Below are 22749 nucleotides of genomic sequence, written 5' to 3'. Positions count from 1 at the left end.
GTAGAGTGAGCTTGAATTTCAGGAGGGGCCACTCGATGTTTGACCAGGTAGGCTTCCAAAATTGCCGAACTGATCCAGCAAGCAATAGTAGCTTTGGAGGCCGGCTGACCTTTCCGCGCCCCATCTGGAATGATGAAGAGAGAGTCTGTCTTCCGCAAAGGAGTCATTCTAGCCAGGTAGACCTTCATCGCCCTGACCAGGTCTAGCTTGTTCAAGGAGTGCTCCCGAGGGTGAGTTGGACCCGGACAAAAGGACGGGAGAACAATATCCTCATTCAGGTGGAAAGTGGATACCACCTTAGGAAGGAAAGCGGGCGGGCGTCGCAGGACCACCTTATCCTGGTGGAGCACCAAAAAAGGAGAGCGACAAGAAAGGGCCGCCAACTCTGACACGCGCCGGATGGAGGTGATGGCCACCAGGAAGGCAACTTTCCAGGAAAGAAGGGTAAGGGAAACTTCCCTGAGAGGTTTGAAGGGAGGACCGTGTAGAACCTCGAGAACAAGATTAAGATCCCATGGATCCACAGGCGCGCGGTACGGAGGTGCCGCATGAACCACTCCCTGAAGAAAGGTCCTGACCTGCGGACGGGAGGCCAACGTCTTCTGGAACAGAATGGAAAGCGCCGAGACTTGACCCTTTAAGGAGCTGGGGGGAAGGCCCGCATCAAGGCCTGACTGGAGGAACGCTAGGACAGAAGGGAGAGAAAAGGCCATGGGCGGAATGTCATTGGCCTCGCACCAAGTAAAATAGGCCTTCCATATACGATAATAAATCTTGGAAGACGAAGGCTTTCTAGCCCGGATCATAGTGTGAATAACCCAATCTGAAAAACCTGAACGTTTCAGAACCGCGGTCTCAACAGCCACGCCGTTAAATTGAGCAGCCGAGAATTGGGGTGGCAAATCGGACCCTGAGACAGCAAATCTGCTGTCTGGAAGCTTCCAGGGGGCGTCCGCGAGCAGGTTGACGATGTCTGAGAACCAAGCTCTTCTGGGCCAATCTGGAGCGATGAGGATGACCGGAACTCCTTCCGCCTTGACTTTCTTCAACAGCTAGGGAAGAAGAGGAAGGAGAGAGAACAGGTAGGGGAACTTGAACAGAGACCAGGGAACGGTCAGAGCATCAGCGCCCACTGCGAGAGGATCTCAGGCTCTGGATACGAACTGTGGGACCTTCCTGTTCATGCGAGACGCCAGTAGATCTACGTCCGGAGTCCCCCAACGACGACAAACCTAATGGAAGATGTCCGGATGCAAGGACCACTCTCCTGCCGCGAGACCCTCGCGGCTCAGAAAATCGGCGGCCCAGTTGTCCACGCCAGGAATGTGCACCGTGGAAATCGCTGGGACTGATATCTCTGTCCAGTGAAGAATCTTGGACACTTCCGCTAGAGCAGAGGAACTCCCGTGTTCCCCCTTGGTGGTTGACATATACCACTGCTGTAGCATTGTCCATCTGAATCCGGATTGGCAGACCCCTGAGAAGTCTTTCCCAGTGAATGAGAGACAGATAAATTGCCCGTATCTCGAGGACGTTGATAGGCAGACTTGTCTCTTGAGTCGACCACCGACCCTGAACAGTGTGATTGCGAAACACTGCACCCCAGCCGAGAAGGCTGGCGTCTGTTGTCACAATCTGCCAGTGAATCGGGAGGAATGACCGGCCTAGGGAAATGAGGGGTGACGTCAGCCACCAATTGAGGGATTGTTTGACTCGGGGCGAAAGGCGAATTGGACGATCCAGGGAAAGGACAGGCCTGTTCCACCGAGACAGGATGGCCTGTTGAAGCGGTCTTGACTGAAATTGGGCAAAGGGGACTGCTTCGGCCGTCGCCATCTTTCCCAAAACCTTCATGGCTGACCGGAGAGATGGAAGCCGAGTGCTCCGCAGTGATCTTATGTCTCGCTGCAGAGAGAACATCTTCTCTTATGGAAGAAAAACCCTCGCTCGACGGGTGTCGAACAATAGGCCTAGAAACACAAGGCGTTGAGTCGGAACAAGGCAGGAGGTATATATGGGTCTAAAGAAAGACCCGTGTCCACCTACTGACACTAAGCTAAACTGAGAAAATTACTGCCGGTCGGTGGGGTGTATACTGCGGAGGAGGAGCTAACCTTTTTCTATGCATAGTGTCAGCCTCCTAGTGACAGCAGCATACAACCCATGGTTTCTGTGTCCCCCAATGAAGCGACAGAGAAAGTCATTCAATCTCCCATATGTGAACCAAAACGATTGGGCATGTTGAAATCCAACTGCCCCATCCTTCATTTCCAAAACATCTGATTTAATAAGGAGAGTCGGAATATCATCCATCACATTAGCTGGTTGGCTAGTGCCACCAAAAATAAATTTGGACTATAGTCATCTAATGCCCATGACCACCTTAAAGCAGGTTTTATGGTTTTGGATAACCTCTGTTTGCTTGCTGCAGTTTGTTTTTTAAAAAATGGTGCTTTCCTCACCCTCCCCAGGGGCATTGGTTAGTCTACATTGCTGCTCCTGGTGTCCAGTATTATCTGCTTTTCTCCAGTCAATCAGTGACCTTCCTAAGTTCATAACTCAAGGTTCTCAGAGCCACTGAGATTACTGATTGGCTACAGAGCTGAAAATAATACCGCACACCAGAAGCAGTGACGGGGTCACATTGATGGACCTGGGGAGGGTGAGTAAAGAACAGTTTGCTTGTTATCACTGGATGGCTTTAAGTGCACCATGAATGAGAGCAGGCGCATTTTGCTTTGGCGACTGGCGTCACAATTAGTTAAGAGTATATGTCATCACCTGTCAGGTTGGCGATGTTCTGCAGAAGAAGAGGATATTTGGTCAATCTCTGCATTTCAAATGGAATAATATCCTTCAGTTGGAGACGTCTACATTGCGGATTGCTTTCTGCATCCTGAAGAGGGTAAAATGGCAAAAGATTAACTCATCCGCATTGGGATTAAGATTCGAAAAATGCTTCCTCCCCCCAGAAACAGCGCCATTCTTTGCGCAGGTTTGGTCTGGTATTGCAGCTCAGCCCAAACTGACTTGAGCTGTAACAGGAGCTCTATTGCCAGTGGCCACCGATGGAGGGTCAACTACGAGGCCTTCAAAGAAAGAAGAGCTTCCTGCTTCCCTCCACTATGTTTTAGCCATCGGAAGGGGGTACTAGTGATGTGACCCTACTAATAGGTCACTGGAATAGGGTGGAATAATCCCTTTAATTGACTGGAAGAACACAAATTACCTGAATTAACTGTGTAAATCGAGGATCTTTCTTCTGCTTCTGCTTCAGCTGCTCCAGAGCAAATGGTTGGCGACTGCAAAACCTTGAGGAGATCTTTTGAAACCAGGATCCTTCAGTACCATCGAACTAGAGGAGACAACGACAGGCGTGAATACACAAGGTCCTCCCCAGTCCTCACCTACTGCCTTGATATGTCGGTGGCTGTTGCCTGGAAATCCTCCCAAGACGGACACTCCCTGGAGGAAAACGTCATGGATATACATAGAAGGTCATTATCTAGAACCACAGAATGAAAAACATCTCCCTCCTCAAAGGGTTCATTAGATTTTGTAAGAAAGTATAAAACATAAGAATATAACCAACACAAAAATTTAAAAGGGTTTTTTCTCCATTTTCATATATATTTTTGGATAGAGATCGGAGAAACAAACATATTTGTAGCTTACTGCTTATTAAAATTTGCAGCTGTTTTTTAGATATTAACATCTTTCTTTTGTTTACAGCTTGTTGCCTAGGAGACCGGCCACCGCTGCTGTCTAGCTTGTAAGTACTGTGCTAAAGCTGGCTGAGATCAGGAAGTAAAAGCGCACTCTAGTGATCCTGGCCAGCTACAAAACCTTTTTAAAAGCACAATAAAAAAAAAAGAGATTGCGACCACTTTGCATGCTCTGTTGCGTTGCTGCAGGGGTCAGTCTCCAAGGCAACGAGCAGTAAATAAAATGAAAAGTGTTAATATTTCAAAAACGGCTGGAAATTTTAATAAGCAGCAAATTGCAAAATTGCTTGTATTTACAAAAACTATCCAATAATATCCCTTTAATCAACTTTAAACATACATTACTTGTCCTGTACTGATCAGCAGGATGTAACCGTGTGTACAAAAAACACACCAATTATAGAGATTCCATTTTTTTTATCTTTATGGTGTTTGCGGGTTAATTAATTTCTTTATTGTTAAAATGAGAATTCAAATTTTTCAGAAATGAAAGAAAAAAAATATATAAAACTTTTGTTCATATTTTTTTTTTACTATAACCTGTGATTGTTTGCTTCTTTTATGCCCTGCAATAGCACAGTAGTTAAATAACTTTTTGCAATGAATCCCAGCCAGAGGTTAGTTTCATAGGACATAGCAGCCATTAGGGGCTTTCAATATGCCCCTGGCTGATAACCCATCGGGCTCCCATGATCGCGCTATTTAAATGCCGCTGTCAATGAGCGAAGGTTAAATAGCAGAGTTCAGAGATGGTTCTAATCAGTGCTCTAATAAGCTGTGTATTATAGCATGCATCTCCTGGTTATGCTGCAGTCTCATACCTACCCGGACTCAGCTCTTGAGCCTGCTCTATACACAGGCACTCTACTCAGGCTCAGATCCTGAATCTCCTCTATACATAGGCACCCTACCCGGACTCAGCTCCTAAGCCAGCTCTAAACACAGGCAGCCTACTTGGGCTCAGCTCCTGAATCTCCTCTATACGTCCTACCTAATCTTAGCTCTTGAGCCAACTCTATACACAGGCATCCATCTTGGGCTCAGCTCCTTAATCTCCTCTATACATAGGCACCCTACCCAGGCTCAGCTCCTGAGCCAGCTCTATACACAAGCACTCTACCTGGGCTCAGCTTCTGAACCAGCTCTATATATTGGCACCTACCTGTGCTCAGCTCCTGAGCCTGCTGTATACATAGGCATCCTACCCAGGCTTAGCTCTTGAGCCTGCTCTATACATAGGCATCCTACCTGAGCTCAGCTCCTGAGCCAGCTCTATAGACAGGCACCCTACCCGGGCTCAGCTCCTCAATCTGTTCTATACACAGGCACCCTACCCAGGCGTAGCTCCTGATTCTGATCTATAAACAGGTAGTTCACCGATCTTATTGCACTTTTAAGGATCAATATAAGTCCAGAAAACACCCTTCAGCTAGAATGGAAATGATATGCAATAGCACACACAGCCCTTGGACGCTAAACTAACCATGCTCCATTTCTAGAAGACAGTCTGCGAGATATAGGAAAATGATATCTACTTGTTACGTGCAAGGCACTGAGATATGGAATCTAGAAAATGACCTATAATAAAGGAATGCAATATCTCTGAGCCTAGCCCATAATCAGAATCGGCATTCCTTTCCCCACATGCTCATACCATTCAGCCACCTACAGAACCCTGCGTTATGGAGTTATAAAGCATAGTTACCAGGAATTAAATACAGTAGCCGCATTTGGTCTCCCTGCACAGATAAAATCCTGCAGAATCCAGTGGCCCCACTGCAGTCTTATTTGGACCTTCGCACAAAAAGTTATGGGCCATGCACGGTTCTGCCTGGAAAATCATACTCTCAGATATGGAAGGAGGGAGACTGTCCAGCCCAGGGGCTGGCGCAGCATGTGGGAGGGAGCAGCCTAGGGGATATTACACAGCTCCTTATTTTGGACTTAGTTCTTCTACTGGCAGGAGGCCCGTTACCCGCCGTGGCAAGGGGAATCAGGTAACTACGATTTGGACCTGTGATCCATCAGCGCCTCCCTGTGGTCGCATGCTACATAACACGGTAATTTTAACCTATCTGTACCCTACCCTTGTACTACACTCTTGACTGTATACTTGCATATCTGTTCTTGTAAATATATACCTGTATATTTCTAGTGCGCCTTTCGGCAATTAAATATAAAATTAATCTAGGGCTGCTCTTTTATCTCGATACACGAATCCCCACGTCCGCATGCTCAGTTGGTTATTATACGCTACCCGAGTTAGTTTCTGTCCTGATATAAGCCTGCTGTCGGATGGGGCTTATATTGAACGAGGAACTGGTGGCAGAATACCGTACTGCTAGTGAGGAGCCCTGACAGTGACGGTCGGGATGTATATTATATATATATATATATATATATATATACACACACATACACAGTGGGGCAAAAAAGTATTTAGTCAGTCAGCAATAGTGCAAGTTCCACCACTTAAAAAGATGAGAGGCGTCTGTAATTTACATCATAGGTAGACCTCAACTATGGGAGACAAACTGAGAAAAAAAAATCCAGAAAATCACATTGTCTGTTTTTTTTTCATTTTATTTGCATATTATGGTGGAAAATAAGTATTTGGTCAGAAACAAGCAATCAAGATTTCTGGCTCTCACAGACCTGTAACTTCTTCTTTAAGAGTCTCCTCTTTCCTCCACTCATTACCTGTAGTAATGGCACCTGTTTAAACTTGTTATCAGTATAAAAAGACACCTGTGCACACCCTCAAACAGTCTGACTCCAAACTCCACTATGGTGAAGACCAAAGAGCTGTCAAAGGACACCAGAAACAAAATTGTAGCCCTGCACCAGGCTGGGAAGACTGAATCTGCAATAGCCAACCAGCTTGGAGTGAAGAAATCAACTGTGGGAGCAATAATTAGAAAATGGAAGACATACAAGACCACTGATAATCTCCCTCGATCTGGTGCTCCACGCAAAATCCCACCCCGTGGGGTCAGAATGATCACAAGAACGGTGAGCAAAAATCCCAGAACCACGCGGGGGGACCTAGTGAATGAACTGCAGAGAGCTGGGACCAATGTAACAAGGCCTACCATAAGTAACACTACGCCACCATGGACTCAGATCCTGCAGTGCCAGACGTGTCCCACTGCTTAAGCCTGTACATGTCCGGGCCCGTCTGAAGTTTGCTAGAGAGCATTTGGATGATCCAGAGGAGTTTTGGGAGAATGTCCTATGGTCTGATGAAACCAAACTGGAACTGTTTGGTAGAAACACAACTTGTCGTGTTTGGAGGAAAAAGAATACTGAGTTGCATCCATCAAACACCATACCTACTGTAAAGCATGGTGGTGGAAACATCATGCTTTGGGGCTGTTTCTCTGCAAAGGGGCCAGGACGACTGATCCGGGTACATGAAAGAATGAATGGGGCCATGTATCGTGAGATTTTGAGTGCAAACCTCCTTCCATCAGCAAGGGCATTGAATATGAAACGTGGCTGGGTCTTTCAACATGACAATGATCCAAAGCACACCGCCAGGGCAACGAAGGAGTGGCTTCGTAAGAAGCATTTCAAGGTCCTGGAGTGGCCTAGCCAGTCTCCAGATCTCAACCCTATAGAAAACCTTTGGAGAGAGTTGAAAGTCCGTGTTGCCAAGCGAAAAGCCAAAAACATCACTGCTCTAGAGGAGATCTGCATGGAGGAATGGGCCAACATACCAACAACAGTGTGTGGCAACCTTGTGAAGACTTACAGAAAATGTTTGACCTCTGTCATTGCCAACAAAGGATATATCACAAAGTATTGAGATGAAATTTTGTTTCTGACCAAATACTTATTTTCCACCATAATATGCAAATAAAATGAAAAAAAAAAAACAGACAATGTGATTTTCTGGATTTTTTTTTCTCAGTTTGTCTCCCATAGTTGAGGTCTACCTATGATGTAAATTACAGACGCCTCTCATCTTTTTAAGTGGTGGAACTTGCACTATTGCTGACTGACTAAATACTTTTTTGCCCCACTGTATATATATATATATATTTATACACATACACCCAGCCTGGACAGGTGATGTATATCCCATCCTCACTGGGAACGCCTCAATAATTCGTACTTATAAGGGAAGCCTTTCCGGTGACTATTTGCCCTTGGAGCAGTTCCCTGACTGACCTGGGGCAAGTGGTGGCGCCGGAGAGCCGATACCTGCTGGGTCCCTCTCTCCCCTCCCCAGAGGTGGGAGAAGTCGACACACACCTTCCCCTGTGCAATCCGTCACACTTTCACTCACCCGATGCAGCAGTGTGCTCCCAATCTCATGTATGATGAAGTTATTTTCCAAGCGCAGCTTCTTCAAGTTGTCCAAGAGTATAACTAAAAAAGTCAGATTGGTAAGGATGTAAGACCAGGAGGAAGCAGAGAGGAAACATGTTGTATGAAGAACCCTGAGCTAAACCATGTTGTATGAAGAACCCTGAGCTACTCACCGTGCGCCTCAATCAGGTCATCAAGACTGGGGAAAATGTTCTCCAGCTCCGCAATGGGGTTCCAGACGTTCTTCATGGGAATATAGAAGATGTCGTGTAACACATGGAGCATCCGCACATGTGCGTGTTCAGTGAACAGCAGCTCTAAGATGGGAAAGACACAGGATTTGTCACTATTCACTATCCATACACCTCATTCCTCTTCCTCAGTATATAATTTGGAATATAAATTTGCTGTTCTCTATTACTATTTCCTCACTGGAAACCCAAGGAGAAATATCTGGAAACCTAAAGTATATCTATAATAGAGAAGATTACGGACTTACATAATAATATTGGCCGAAAAAAATGAAGAGATCCAGAAAAATGTAATAAAATGTAATAAAGTCAAATATGCAAAGCATATAAAGAATTATGATAAACTACAAACATCCTCAAAAAGTAAGACCAATCTGTTAAGTAAATAAATGCAACCGCAAAGTAACTAATGAGTATTAGTTCCCATATCAATAAAGGTGTATACAAAGTAGATAAGGTACAACGGAAAACATGACATCTAAGCCTAAGTCCCTAAACCCCTGCAAATTATAACAAATAGCCCAGTGAACCAAATGAGGATGATTGAGCCAAAAAGTAATATTACCTAAATGCTGTGGATAAAGATAGCGGTGAGTGCAGCAGCCTCCTCCACCCCAACGCGCGTTTTGCAATAAGCTTCTTCCGGAAGCATTTAGGTAATATTACTTTTTGGCTCAATCATCCTCACTTTGCGGTTGCATTTATTTACTTAACAGATTGGTCTTACTTTTTGAGGATGTTTGTAGTTTATCATAATTCTTTATATGCTTTGCATATTTGACTTTATTACCTATATATGCTTCATATTTACTATACAAGTTAGGGCGTTTTGAGCGCCTCCTACTGGGCATTTTCTTTATTATTTATTTTTTATTTGTGTGTTATTAATAAATATGTGATTTTATTACATTTTTCTGGATCTCTTCATTTTTTTCGGCCAATATTATTATGTAAGTCCGTAATCTTCTCTATTATATGTCTTCAGGAAGTGCCAGATTCTCATTTATAGGACTACTCTAGTGTAACTAAAGTATATCTAGTCTGAATCCAATTATAATACACATCTCCTAAAGTTAAGCAATTAGTGCCCAAAAGTAAGGGAGCACAGGATGATACTGCTGAGGATTTAACCGGAGGTAGAAATCCACAGTGGATTACAACACCAGGTATGTGATTGAAACTTTACAAATCACATCCATGCTTTGGAATTTTTTTCTGTTTGAAAATCGACTCAAAAATATGTAGGATCTCAATTTAGTTTGCAAAATTTTCACCCTATGTTAAGGAAAGTGTAAAATCTGCAGCAAACACTGCATGAAAATCCAAATGTAAAATGTGGAATTTACAGATTTGCTTGGAATTTGAAGCAAAATCCACTGCAATTTTTTTTTCCCTGATACGCTTGAACGTGGCAGTCATTGGAGAGTCGTGACATCTTCACTGTAGAACAGTGACGTCCTGCACTTGAGACAGGGTCTGGAACTGCAGCTCAGCCCATTTAAAAGACCTGCAGTACCAGTTGTCACTGGGTCAGTGGGGGTCTCGGAGTTAGGACCACCAATGGTTGCATATTGATGGCCTACACACATTTCTCCAAGAATTCCCTTTGATGCATTTCATGCCAAGAAGTCCACAATCGTATAAAAATCAATTATAATAAGGGGTCCAAAAACATGCAAAACTGTGATATACTATTGCATCTGCTATCTTTGGACTCCAAAATAAACTAAAGCTGTATATATCCCAGGTGGCAACCAGCTAGACAACACATCAGTCAATGAACAGGCCACATTTTTAAGTTACTAGCCATTTTATTTTTTATTATATACAAAGCCAAATACTTGAGCAATAAAATAGGGATTCTCATACCATTGATGACCTCTTGCCGCTTGATTTCGCTTTTCTTCAGCCTGAGGAGTGTTTCAGGGGGGACGAGATCCCTCCAGTTTGGGGGGTCATTCTCGGCCTCCAAAACGCGCGGCTCAGTCTCCTCAGACTGGGGAAGCAGAAAGGACTGTTGACCTTCTCCACTCCCTCCAGGCTCAGGGCTACAATGAAAAAAAGGACAAAAAGATTTAAAAATAAAAACATAGGGTTCATCAAAGTAAACAGGAGGAACATCAGGAATTAGGAACCATGTTGTAGAGTCCCAGAGATGGTAACAAAAGACTGGAAATAAGTAGAAATATATGAGGAAAATACTTTTTATCTAATGAACTTCCAAACTTCAATTTTTTTTTCTTACACAAAATTTTTACAAAAATTTCAAGCAATTCTTCCATTCTTTCCGCGACCTCTTCCATTTCTTTAACACTTAATTATCTCTGTTTCTTGTGAAGTTGAGTGATGACCAATACGGGCACCATCACAACTTCAATAGTGGTGGTCATCTAGCCCTTCTAAGAGCGGGAATAAGTTGTGCACTACAGGATCTCTGTTGCCCCCAAAATCTTCGCATAGAGAGGCTCAGCAAAGAGGACAATGGCACCAGACTATAGATATTACTAGGAATCACATGACTTTTCACATGAGGACAAAATTAAAAAGGTTGTGAGTTCTCTATAAAAAGATGGCTTACAACAGGCACTTGTTCAACAGTCCTCTGGTGGTCCTCGTCTCCAAGCATGCACGCGACCATCACATACATCTATGGGATTGCCCTAGCCATTCAGTGGCTTCAGCGATGATGCTCAGGGGCAGGGCATGAGTCCACCGTGGCCAATGATTTGCTACAATGGTCACATGAATGTGCGTGATGTCATCAATAACAGAGACTGGCAGGGTCAACCAGACCGTCAGCCGACAATTTTTAGCTTTTATTTTTAATTTTAAGATCGACTACAAATGCTTTGTAGGCCCTTTTGATGATGAACATCAGAGATGGTTAACCTAGATATTGAAAAGCATATTTCTTTTCCAAGACATGACAAAACTCTACCACTGGGCCTTGACAATTAGGTAGCAATTCAACACCATCCGATTGAAGACCTGACTGAATTATTAATTGGCTTGCAAATTTAGGTAACATTGTGTCATGCAACATACAATCTAGACCCATCAATAACCACAATCTAATATCAAAACACAAGAACATTAAGAAATAAATCCCAATAGACAAGGTTTATCCTCCCAACGTACGTGACGCTGCCTGATTTTGACTTTCTTGAGGAGACCTGCATGTCGTTGGCTCGGGCGGCAGCCTCCAGGTCCACGTCGCTGCGAGAGCGCGTCTGCTTGCCTTTGGCTGAACCTCGCTGTGAACGCTTGCGCTCATAAACTCGTAAGCTCTCTGAGCGCCCCAGCTTACTAGAATGCCTGTCCAGTTGAAGTCGAAGAAAGGGTATGATGGTATCCCGAACATCGAACGATGAAGAGGAGACGGGACGAGGTGAGAGTTGCCATGCAATGGAGGAGTAGATAGATTTAGTCAGGAGACATGGGAGATTAACCAAGGACATAAAAAATAGTAAAGAAAAATGGAAAAGACAAAAGGAAGGGGCTGCGGAGAAGATCAAGGAATCTGTGGCAGGAGAAGGTGACATATGAAGGTTTAATGTTGGAAATGCAATAACATGTACACAGCATGTGATTGGTCAAATCACTGACCAGTAAGGAGGCAAGGGGTGCAGTAGGAATTCAGAAGCAAGGGTTTGGCTGTTAGGATCCATACAAAACCGAAGCCCATTAATCTAAACACTCACGAATGACACTCCTTTGATACCTACACAATAATGTATGACCATCTCATGAATACACTGGATAATCAAGAAAACTGGATAAAGCAAGAGGTTTTCTAACTTTAGTCGCTTTTTCTTTCACAGCTGGAATCTTGTTGTAAAAGGGGTCCAACAAAGTGACCAATTACACTCAATCATAAAACCAGTTATAGCACACCAATGGTTTGGGATCGTCCACTTTTGGACTGAATGGAGCCATCTGTGTCTGGGCACCATTATGTTACAACCTGGGACCACCAGAATATTTTCTATTCTCTAGTGAGTCAGCAAGATCCTAGATTAATGTGCCCTTCCCCGAAAATATTGGAATGATTGAGCCTATTCTATTCCACTTAGATGGAGCTAGGAAGGGGACAACTCAAAGCCTTGGCCTTAGGATTTCAAATACAGTCATAAAGAGGTTATCCAATAATGGGCAATCCCTTCATAAATGCTTAAAGTGTCCCAGGCACAATAATAAAAACTCATGCTTCACCTCCCGGACCGTAGTCGTTCCAGTGACGTCAGCGCTGTCTCTCCAGATGGTCAAGAAGCTGATGGGCTGCAGCTTCACAGTTCCACCACATGGAAGAGTGAAGGCCGCTGATCTGTTGCAGCCCTTATGTAGCAAGGACACACGACACCAACATCACTTGGTCTGGTGAGTATGTTTTTGTTTTATTTATCTGAGGGACTTTAGCATCTAAGGGATTGACCTGGAGCGCCCCTATAAAATGGCTATTAAAATTTCTAAAACCCAATTTGCTAAATGCTTAATTAATAGAGAGGGGCCCTTCTTCACATTTTGACTAAAGTGGAATATAAATGGAGTCTCTTGTACTGGAGGACCGACTTGTCCAGTAGATAACTCACTGATTTGAATGGACATTGTGTAATGCTTCATTGTCCCTGTGGAGGTGCTGTGGGGAGACTGAGCGCTTACAGAAAGATTTTGCTACAAATTATAGCTGATCGCTGAGGATTTTAGAAGGGGGACACTTTTTGATCAGCTAAATCAAGGTATTTATCTAACCAATAGCGATTGTCCAAAGCAGAAAACCCTTTAAAGATGGTGTCCTCCAGTCAATAGGCTGATATTTGGGCACCCCAATCCTGTGTCCACTAATTTAGCATTGGTGGGGCATCTCTAAAATGTAAAATAAAGCTATCCTTGTGATGAGATAGCTGTTGGCCGTTTCTAACAAACCTCTCTCCGCACCGATACACATGTGCGCATGACCAGGAGTTTTTAACAGGGAGATAAAAGAAGAGGTTTTCACAGTCTCTCTCCTGAAAACAAAAGGATCAAACAAGAAAATTCCAACAGCCCAAACCATTTCAACCCCAAAATCATCTATAGGGGTAAAGTAAGGTGGTCTACATACATAAAGATATGGAGAACAGCTCCAGTCACATCCCATGGACAAGAATGGCACAGTTTCCGGAAACGTAAAAAAAAAATTTATTTAATCCAAAAGGTCCAGGACAAATCGGTTGCGGCAAAAGGTAAAATGGGGGTTTGCAGATCAGCAAAGCGAAAGAGATAGAAGGAAACTGGGCAGAATGTTTAATACTTAGCCGGGCTCTATAACAAGCCTCTAGCAAATCTCCCGGGATATCAGACGACAAACATGCACTGACCTTTTCTTCCGTCTGTGAACAGAGCAGGCAAGGGTTAAATCATTCCATACAGATGCCCTAGTTTTTGCACTGAAAGCTCAGCAGACAGGGGGCGCCACATCCATGAACGGGACCATTGTGTTACTAGGCAGGGGTAACACAGAACAGAGCATATACATCCGCCAGAGCCTATATTGGGTTGCAAAGCAAATGAAGGCCCCAAGCACGGACCTGAGCCAGAGCAGGACGCCACAACACCTGAAGCACGCCACAAGACACAACAGATGGAGTAAAATCAAAGTCCACTACACAAGAGGAGCTTGTGAACCAATACGATGTCAAAGAACAAGCCAAATGTGGAGACAATGAAGGACGCTGGGAAGACATGGACAGGAGAGAGCATTGGGTAATATCGTTAGGACAGGGATGCAAAAAAACATCCAAACTGTAGGAGAACCAGATCTTCATGGCAACCAAGAGCCAAAAATAGTTGGTTGCTGCAGCTTTATTTTCAGCTTTCTTCAAGTAGGCAAAAACAAGTGTTTGCAAGAGGAGAAGCACCCAAAAAATGCTTCACGCTGGTGGCTGGAGGATCGGAAGCTACACAAGCTTGGGGAGAAGTGCGTTATGATGGAGTAAACTCCATGAGAAGCAGGTTAACCAAGCGGGTGAAATTTCAGCAGAGAAAAATAGGAAACGGCAAAGGTGGAAAATTCTTCCATCCATCGACTTGGATTATCAAAGCAGCAAAAAAGGGGGTTTACCATCAGCAGGCAGGGATTGCATAGCGAGGCCGCAAGAACTGGTGACATAGGGTTGCTGTTGGGAACATGAATGGACTACCTGTGATGTCTTACCTGTCATTCTCGGCGCTGTCTTCTTGCTGTTCTGTTGGGTAAAGTTCTGTAGTCGGAGAACCTTTGGCGACGTCAGTGATATCAAAAGAAGACGTTCCATCAGAAACTGGAGAGAGTAGAGGAAAGCAAAAACAAAAATGTAGGGACCTGGTGTAAACCCCTAAACCACCCACTGACCAAGTAAGATCTACCCAGGGTCCCACAGCTCTAAAAGAAAATGGATAACATCAGCAGGTATGATTAGCTTAACAAACAAATGAAAAAGTAGGAGATGGATGCACCATAATCACTCTGCTAGATACCATTTAACTGACCGTTGTCACCTTCACTGGGTTCGCTGGGTGGTGGATGTATAGTCACCATCACGCCCGGGTCAGGACTATCTATGGAGGCCTTCGGCTTCCCCATGTTGCTGTCACTTCGATCAAAGGTCCTCTGCCCATGACTGATTTTTCTCTCTGGAACGGCCGGCTTGTCAGCTGCAGGAGCAGAAAGAAGAAAATCAAACCGACAATAACATTCTCATAACTCCTCCATCACAAATAATCGGTCAGAAAATCCAGAAGTCACCTAATCACTCATCAGTCACTAAAGTAAGAACATAAATAAAGGGAGAAAATCAAATATTGTTAGTATGTGAAATAAAAAGGGGGAACTCTCTGCCCACTCCGGGTGTCAGGGGATTTATTTATTTTCAAAAGCCTCAGTCCCAGCAAAAGCTGTTTTTAAAAATCACGGTTATTCCACAAAATATTGATTTCTGAACTCTTCCTGAGTTAAAACATTGGTATTATTGTTTCTAAATGATTATGAACTTGTTTTCTTTGCATTAATTCAGGTCTGAAAGCAATGTTTTTGTTTTTTTTATTTTGACAATTTCTCCTTTTCAGAAAAAAAAAAAAAGCAAAATTTATTGCTTGGAAATTCGGAGACATGTTGTCAGAAGTTTGTAGACTAAAAGAACAATTTACATTTTAGCCAAAAATATACCTATAAAGAGAAAAGTCAGACAAACTGAACATTTGGAAGTGGTCTCTTAATTTTTGCAAGAGCTGTATAAGATGATATCTCTCTGCTACTGTATTAGGGAAGTCAGTACAGGAATGAAGCAGTCCTGATACATGAGAGCTAGTAACTGTACATCCAGCCTGTATTACTGAGAGGGGCACATCACAAGTCTGAAACTAGGAACAGCTTGTGATCTGGAAATGAATGTAGATTCCAACTGTTCTTTAAGTCATGGCTGCCACAAATATGTGTAAAACTATTTATTGACTGAGTTGTAGTATACAGCTTGGTCATAAATATACCTTTCATGCGTCTTGGCATGCTTTCCACCAGTCTTTCATACTGTTTCTGGCACAAATATTTAAGCAGTTCTTTGTTTGATGGCTTGTAACTATCCATCATCCTCTTGATTACATTCCAGAGGTTTTCAATGGGGTTCAGGTCTGGAGAATGGGCTGCCCATGACAGGGTTTTGATGTGGTGGTCTCTTAATTTTTGCCAGAGCTGTATATACTGACAGATACTTATACTGAGGAGTGTGTAATTCCTCCCTCTCCTTGTGGACTATGCCGAGGTTACGCTGCTCTGTGTAGATACATAGTTAATGTGATTCCCCCCCATCACAATCTCCCATCTTTCACAGATACAGTGGTGTTCAAAAGTCCTGCAGAGGATAAATAGATTTTTCAAGTTTTAAACGTTTTCTGTCGAATATCTTCGATGCTAATATGACATATTATATATGGTTTGGTTCAGAATACAATTTTGCATTCTCTCCCTATAATATTTTTAGCTATTGAAGCAGTTTTGCCTGAAATTATTGCAACAATATGGGAATTGAAAGCACAACTAAATATTGTACAGCTTCAGATCCAAAATTAGCCAATCACAGATGAAAGCTCTCCTCTCCTCAGCTTCTGCGAGAATGGCAAGAAAAGTGCAATATTGAGGTAGCAACATCAACTGTTAGGAAGAGATGTTTGGAAGCAGGATTGAGGGGGTGCAAGGCCCGAAAGAAGCCATTGATGACAGCCATACAAGGACAAAGGCGAAAACTGTGGGCATTGAAATATTTAAAGTGGAGGAAGGAGGAGTGGGAAAAAGTGCTATTTAGTGATGAAAGCACTTTTTGCATTCTAGGAAATGATGGCAAGTCTTATGTGAGAAGGTTCCCACATGAAGAGTACAAGCCAGAGTGTTTGAGCTTCTCTGTGAAACATCTGATGAAAGTAATGGTCTGGGGCTGTATGGCAGCCAATGGTGTTGGAAGGCTTCATATTGTGGAGGGTATGGTTAATGCAAAAAAATACATAGACGTCCTTAATAAGAAAATGCTGCCTTCTGCTCAACACCTGTTTTCAGGGGATTATATCTTCCAGGATGATAATGCTCCTTGTCACAGCGCTAAGACAGTAACGGAATGGAAAAAAAAAGAACAAGGTGGCTACTATTGACTGGCCAGCTCAGTCCCCGGACCTCAATCCAATTGAAAATTTGTGGCACAAGGTATCATTAGAGATATCTAGAAAACAGCCAAGGACCAAGAGTGACTTGATTGAGGCTCTGATACAGGCCTGGAACCACATCATCACTCGTGAACATCTGCAGAAGCTTGTTCACTCAATGCCACAGAGATGCAGGCTGGTGCTCAGGAGCAAAGGCTGGCCAATAAAGTATTAGAAGCTAAAGATGCACTCAAAAGGCCCTTTTCAGGACTCGGAATGAAATAAAGAATAATCAATCTTAAAAAGTAAAATTTAAGTCTGTGTGAACTTGCAGTGGAAGTTAATGAACTTAGAAACCTGTTCACCATTCTACACACTGTACTGGTGTAGGTATGGTTATCCTGGAAAAAAAAATATCAAAAATGCGCATACCATAACAATTTATACACTTGGGACATTCAAAAATTAGTATGGCATACAATGAGGGATTGCAAAAACATATATGTTCCACTGTAGAGATGCAGAAGTATGAAACATATAGTTTTCTTCACGCCTATGCAGGACTTTTGAACAACACTGTACATAGCCTCAGTGACTTCCCTGTCGAGTCTGCTGTAGGTAGTCCCTCCTCACATAGGTACATAGCAGGTATGATCCCCCCCCCCCCTGTAAAGTCTGCTATGGGTGCTCTTCTGTGTACACAGATATGTAGTCTTTACGATCCCCTTACTTCTCCCTGTAAAGTCTACCATGGGTGATCTCCTGTTTACATACAATCACAGTAAGCACGACTCACCCATCCCTTTCCACGTAGGATCTGCCTTAAGTGCTCACCTTTTCCACAGCTGTATAGTCTTTGCAATTCCCCCCTACCACTCCAGGTAAAGTCTAAAATGGATGCGTTCCTGTTTACACAGAAAAATAACTTTTTGATTCCCACCCCCAATCCTTGTACAGACTTTCCTGGGTACTCTTCTCCTTAAGCAGAAACATTTCCCTGTGTCTGTTTACACTCAATACAGTACAATCTGTGCTATCTTCCATTTATGAAGACTTGGATGCTTTCCTCCCTCTCCACAATTTTATCAGCCATGTAAAGCCTCATCTTACTTTTCTGAAGACTTTTTAGATCAAATGGTGGAGAGGGAGGAAAGCATCCAAGTCTTCAGAAAGAGAAGATGAGGCTTTACATGGCAGATCAAATGGTGGAGAGGGAGGAAAGCATCCATGTAAAGCCTCATCCCATACGCAAGATAAAACAGTCAACCTTGTGTATGATGGCCTCCTAACTTTCTGACGAGGGAGATGAAGTTGGGAAATATAAGGATTGGACGGTTTAAAGATGATCATTTAATCTTTTTGTTTTAGCTCAAACTTGCTCGCCCCATAAAGAACACAAAGCTTGGCCAAGTCAAAAACTCGTGCATGAGGAACCAGGAAAGATAGCCGTCGACCAAATGAGTGATTGGTCGAGAGGTACGGTATCAAAGTATATAGACTAACACTGAGAGAAGGAAGAGCAGATGACATCAGTCTCAAAGGGACTAGTGTGCTACAGAAATGACATCTGAAGCAACAAGGTAACCTGCCAGGGAAAGGAGTAGCACAGACTCTACAACACAAAACAAAAGGAAGAAAACTATCTAGAAAATTGTCTAATTTTTCACTTAGTAAGCAAATGGACAAAATTTCAGTACAAAAGTGTCCATAGCATTTACACTGCTGGAACAACTTGCTTTCTCTGAACATTTCAGATTTCTTACACAGTAAAGCCTGGGCACAGTGCCAATTTCTACACCATGATCTTGCTAAAGATGGTTGCCAAACTTCTTCAAGAGTGAGATAAAAATGTCCTGACTGTTGTAGGGTTGCTTAAAGGGGGTAGTTCATCACTAGGGACATTTATTTGTCACTTAAATGCCTGCAATCGTGGTTAAAAATCATTTTTGCAAATGGGTTTAATTAAAAATGTTGCCCTATTTGCCTTCGAGAGCATCTGTGTTGCCTAGACTGTTGGTGGCTACAGAATGAGTTAACTGAGAATCTAAAAGTAGCAAAAGTTTTAATGAAATCCAATTACAAAAATGATTTTTCATCCCCAAATACATGTAAATAAGTAAAAGACAAAAATTGTTGACAGCCCCTTTAATTATACTGTAACTCAAGAGGGTCATTCTCTGCAAAATGTCAAGTATGTCACTAGAAAGTACGTTGTGAGACTGAGGCTTTAATCTGTGCATAGTCATATAGGGCTGCAATCGTAACTCGTCCGGTCACAAACAAGTTAAGTGCATTAGTCAGAAGTGGCCCCCATGCTGCAAAGCAAACCCCCCCCCCCCACCCCCGTGGTGAAGTTTTGGTACATTCCATCATGCGGTTGTTTGAATGGTGACATAAGTGAGAAGTTTGGAGTTGGGGAGAAAAAAAAGGCAGAATGGTGGGTCTATATTCTGAAGATACCTTCAGCCTCAACCTTTGTCGGCCTGGTCTCAAAATCTGTGAAAAACACGGGGAGGAGCAGAGAGAAGGAAAGAAAAACAAAAAACAAGCGATGAAGATGAGCAGGGACAAGGGGACGCCAACCACAACCCCTCCGCGCTACTCAGCCACCCACTGCGCCCAGCTAAGGGAGCCCACACATACATCACTCGAATCTGAGAACTTTCTATGGCTTCATTCCTGTGCACACGGGAGGAGCTGTTTCTTCAAGGAAGCAGCCATGTTTTCTAATCCTGGACAACCCCTTTAAGGAAGAAACAATCATGCAAGAGAGGAAGGGCAGCTGGGAATGGAGGAAGAACGGAAGAAGATTGGAGAGAAATAACTGAGCGGAAAGACAGGTTAATTGCAAAAAAAGGAAAAGAGAGAGAATAGATCAGAGACACGCAACAGATACGTGCACCAAGTAACAGGGAGCAACTAGCAGAGGACGGGAGACTCCAGGATCAACCCTGCGGAACGTTCAACACACGCAGGTGTACAAAGCGCTCCATAAAAGGCGATTTCAGACACCCACAGATATGGTGGAACATTTATCTGGTAGGGAAGCTACATAGAGCACTGACTCCACCAGCAGAATAGTGAGCACAGCTCCGGAGTATAATACAGGATGTAACTCAGGATCAGTACAGGATCAGTAATGTAATGTATGTACACAGTGACTGTACCAGCAGAATAGTGAGTGCAGCTCTGGGGTATAATACAGGATGTAACTCAGGATCAGTAATGTAATGTATGTACACAGTGACGGTACCAGCAGAATAGTGAGTGCAGCTCTGGGGTATAATACAGGATGTAACTCAGGATCAGTACAGGATCAGTAATGTAATGTATGTACACAGTGACTGTACCAGCAGAATAGTGAGTGCAGCTCTGGGGTATAATACAGGATGTAACTCAGGATCAGTAATGTAATGTATGTACACAGTGACGGTACCAGCAGAATAGTGAGTGCAGCTCTGGGGTATAATACAGGATGTAACTCAGGATCAGTAATGTAATGTATGTACACAGTGACTGCACCAGCAGAATAGTGAGTGCAGCTCTGGAGTATAATACAGGATGTAACTCAGGATCAGTAATGTAATGTATGTACACAGTGACTGCACCAGCAGAATAGTGAGTGCAGCTCTGGAGTATAATACAGGATGTAACTCAGGATCAGTAATGTAATGTATGTACACAGTGACTGCACCAGCAGAATAGTGAGTGCAGCTCTGGGTATAATACAGGATGTAACTCAGGATCAGTAATGTAATGTATGTACACAGTGACTGCACCAGCAGAATAGTGAGTGCAGCTCTGGGTATAATACAGGATGTAACTCAGGATCAGTAATGTAATGTATGTACACAATGACTGCACCAGCAGAAAAGGGAGTGCAGCTCCGGAGTACAATACAGGATGTAACTGAGGATCAGTAATGTAATGTATGTACACAGTGGCTGCACCAGCAGAATAGTGAGTGCAGCTCTGGAGTATAATACAGGATGTAACTCAGGATCAGTACAGGATCAGTAATGTATGTACACAGTGACTGCACCAGCAGAATAGTGAGTGCAGCTCTGGAGTACAATACAGGATGTAACTTGGGATAAGTACAGGATCAGTAATGTATGTACACAGTGACTGCACCACCAGAATAGTGAGTGCAGCGCCGGAGTACAATACAGGATGGAACTCAGGATCAGTAATGTATGTACACAGTGACTGAACCAGCAGAGTAGTGAGTGCTGCTCTGGAGTATAATACAGGATGTAAGAAGTTTCCCTACATGAGAAGTGATTGCCCAAACAAAATCTTTAATGGCGGCTTTATAAGACATGATCAGCTTGATGAAAGCTTGATCAAAGTGCTGCGGGATCAGGGTGGGCACTGACACATGACACGCAGCTTCATGTATAACCAGTAACGTCACGTATTGGCCTGTACTCACTGTGCGGAGTTTCATTGCGGTTCCAGATACTGAAGGGTTTCTTAGGTTTCATGGTCTCCTCCGGCTTCTTCGCAGACACCTGGAAACAGAGAGGACAGTAATGGGGAGACTGGATGTAAGCAATACTCTTCCCTGACAGCAAGCACAGATCCTAAACAAAGGGAGAAATCCACTCCATATACAGATCACTGCCCATTCGCCATCACTCACCATTTTCCTGAAAAAGCCACTTTTGGATTTCTTGCTATCCGCCACCTTGGTCTTCACCCCGATGTGCTTCATGTAGGCGGCTATGGCGTGGACGATGGCGGAACTGCAAACAGTGAGCGCAAATCTTAATGAGCACAGAACTGCAGCCATCCTATAAGACGTCCAGTAGTGATGACCGAGTATACTTGTTGCTTGGGTTTTCCCGAGCATGGTCGGGTGATCTCCGAGTATTTTGGCGTGCTCGGAGATTTAGTTTTCGTCGCGTCAGCTGCATGATTTGCGGCTGCTGGACAGGCTGAATACATGTGGGAATTCCCTAACAAACAGGCATTCTTCACATGTATTCAGCCTTTCTAGCAGACGCAAGTAATGCAGCTGTGTCGACAGAAACTAAATCTCCAAGCACAGCAAAATACTTGGAGGACACCCGGGCAACGAGTATACTCGCTCATCAGTAGCGTCCAGTGCTCGGTGCTAGCTGGGCAGCTGAGACATTGCATTACAGGGCAGGTGCCTACAGGTGGCGGTAGAGACAACTCTGGATATCAGCTTATTTGCATAATTTTCCCATAAAGAATTGCTTGTAGGACTCTTTATACAGTAAGATATCCAGAAGGAGAACAGCACCTTCCCAGTGTGTAAAGAAAAATCAGAGCTAAGGAATTAGCGCAGGTTGTGTGCACCGGGGAAGAGCGCGGCAGATGTAAAGGGGCTCACATGTCGGCAGGAGAGACCTTATATTATCCACAGCTGGTCAGGAGGGGACATGGCATTACCTTTTCTCCTCGTCCGTAGAGATGTTTGGGCTGTAAAACAAGAAGAACATTGGAGTTCAGCACTGGTGACCACAATAATCAGTACATGATCCCACCGCGTGATAACCAATGAGAATATTGAGTGCAGCTCAGGAGTATAATACAGGATGTAACTTAGGATCAATACAGGATCAGTACAGGATCAGTAATGTAATGTATGTACACAGTGACTGCACCAGCAGAATAGTGATTGCAGCTCTGGGGTATAATACAGGATTTAACTCAGGATCAGTAATGTAATGTATGTACACAGTGACTGCACCAGCAGAATAGTGAGTGCAGCACTGGAGTATAATACAGGATGTAACTCAGGATCAGTAATGTAATGTATGTACACAGTGACTACACCAGCA

The 22749-nt window shown here is 43.6% G+C and overlaps 1 protein-coding gene across 11 annotated transcripts in view; it reads right to left on the bottom strand.

Moving 5' to 3' along the window:
* The window catches only part of ARHGEF1 (Rho guanine nucleotide exchange factor 1), a 98395-nt gene that overhangs the window by 21339 nt on the left and 54307 nt on the right, over positions 1-22749 (bottom strand). For 5 of the 11 annotated variants that reach the window (XM_073570690.1, XM_073570688.1, XM_073570689.1 and 2 more), the window contains 13 exons: positions 22358-22387; positions 21582-21684; positions 21372-21450; positions 19397-19432; positions 14798-14962; positions 14484-14589; positions 13648-13659; positions 11429-11605; positions 10160-10338; positions 8213-8356; positions 8017-8099; positions 3230-3355; positions 2782-2896 (listed from right to left, as the gene is read on the bottom strand). In XM_073570690.1, coding sequence (XP_073426791.1) covers positions 2782-2896; positions 3230-3355; positions 8017-8099; positions 8213-8356; positions 10160-10338; positions 11429-11605; positions 13648-13659; positions 14484-14589; positions 14798-14962; positions 19397-19432; positions 21372-21450; positions 21582-21684; positions 22358-22387 — 1355 coding nt within the window. The remainder of the gene's footprint in view (positions 1-2781; positions 2897-3229; positions 3356-8016; positions 8100-8212; positions 8357-10159; positions 10339-11428; positions 11606-13647; positions 13660-14483; positions 14590-14797; positions 14963-19396; positions 19433-21371; positions 21451-21581; positions 21685-22357; positions 22388-22749) is intronic. The other 6 variants (XM_073570691.1, XM_073570692.1, XM_073570694.1 and 3 more) reach the window with 6 other exon arrangements.

This window comes from Dendrobates tinctorius, unplaced genomic scaffold (genome assembly GCF_039654945.1).
Source record: "Dendrobates tinctorius isolate UK_male_01 unplaced genomic scaffold, ASM3965494v1 ptg000028l, whole genome shotgun sequence".
Classification (NCBI taxonomy): domain Eukaryota; kingdom Metazoa; phylum Chordata; class Amphibia; order Anura; family Dendrobatidae; genus Dendrobates; species Dendrobates tinctorius.
The sequence above is the reverse complement of the archived record's forward strand: the minus strand, read 5'-3'. Positions and strand labels throughout refer to the sequence as shown.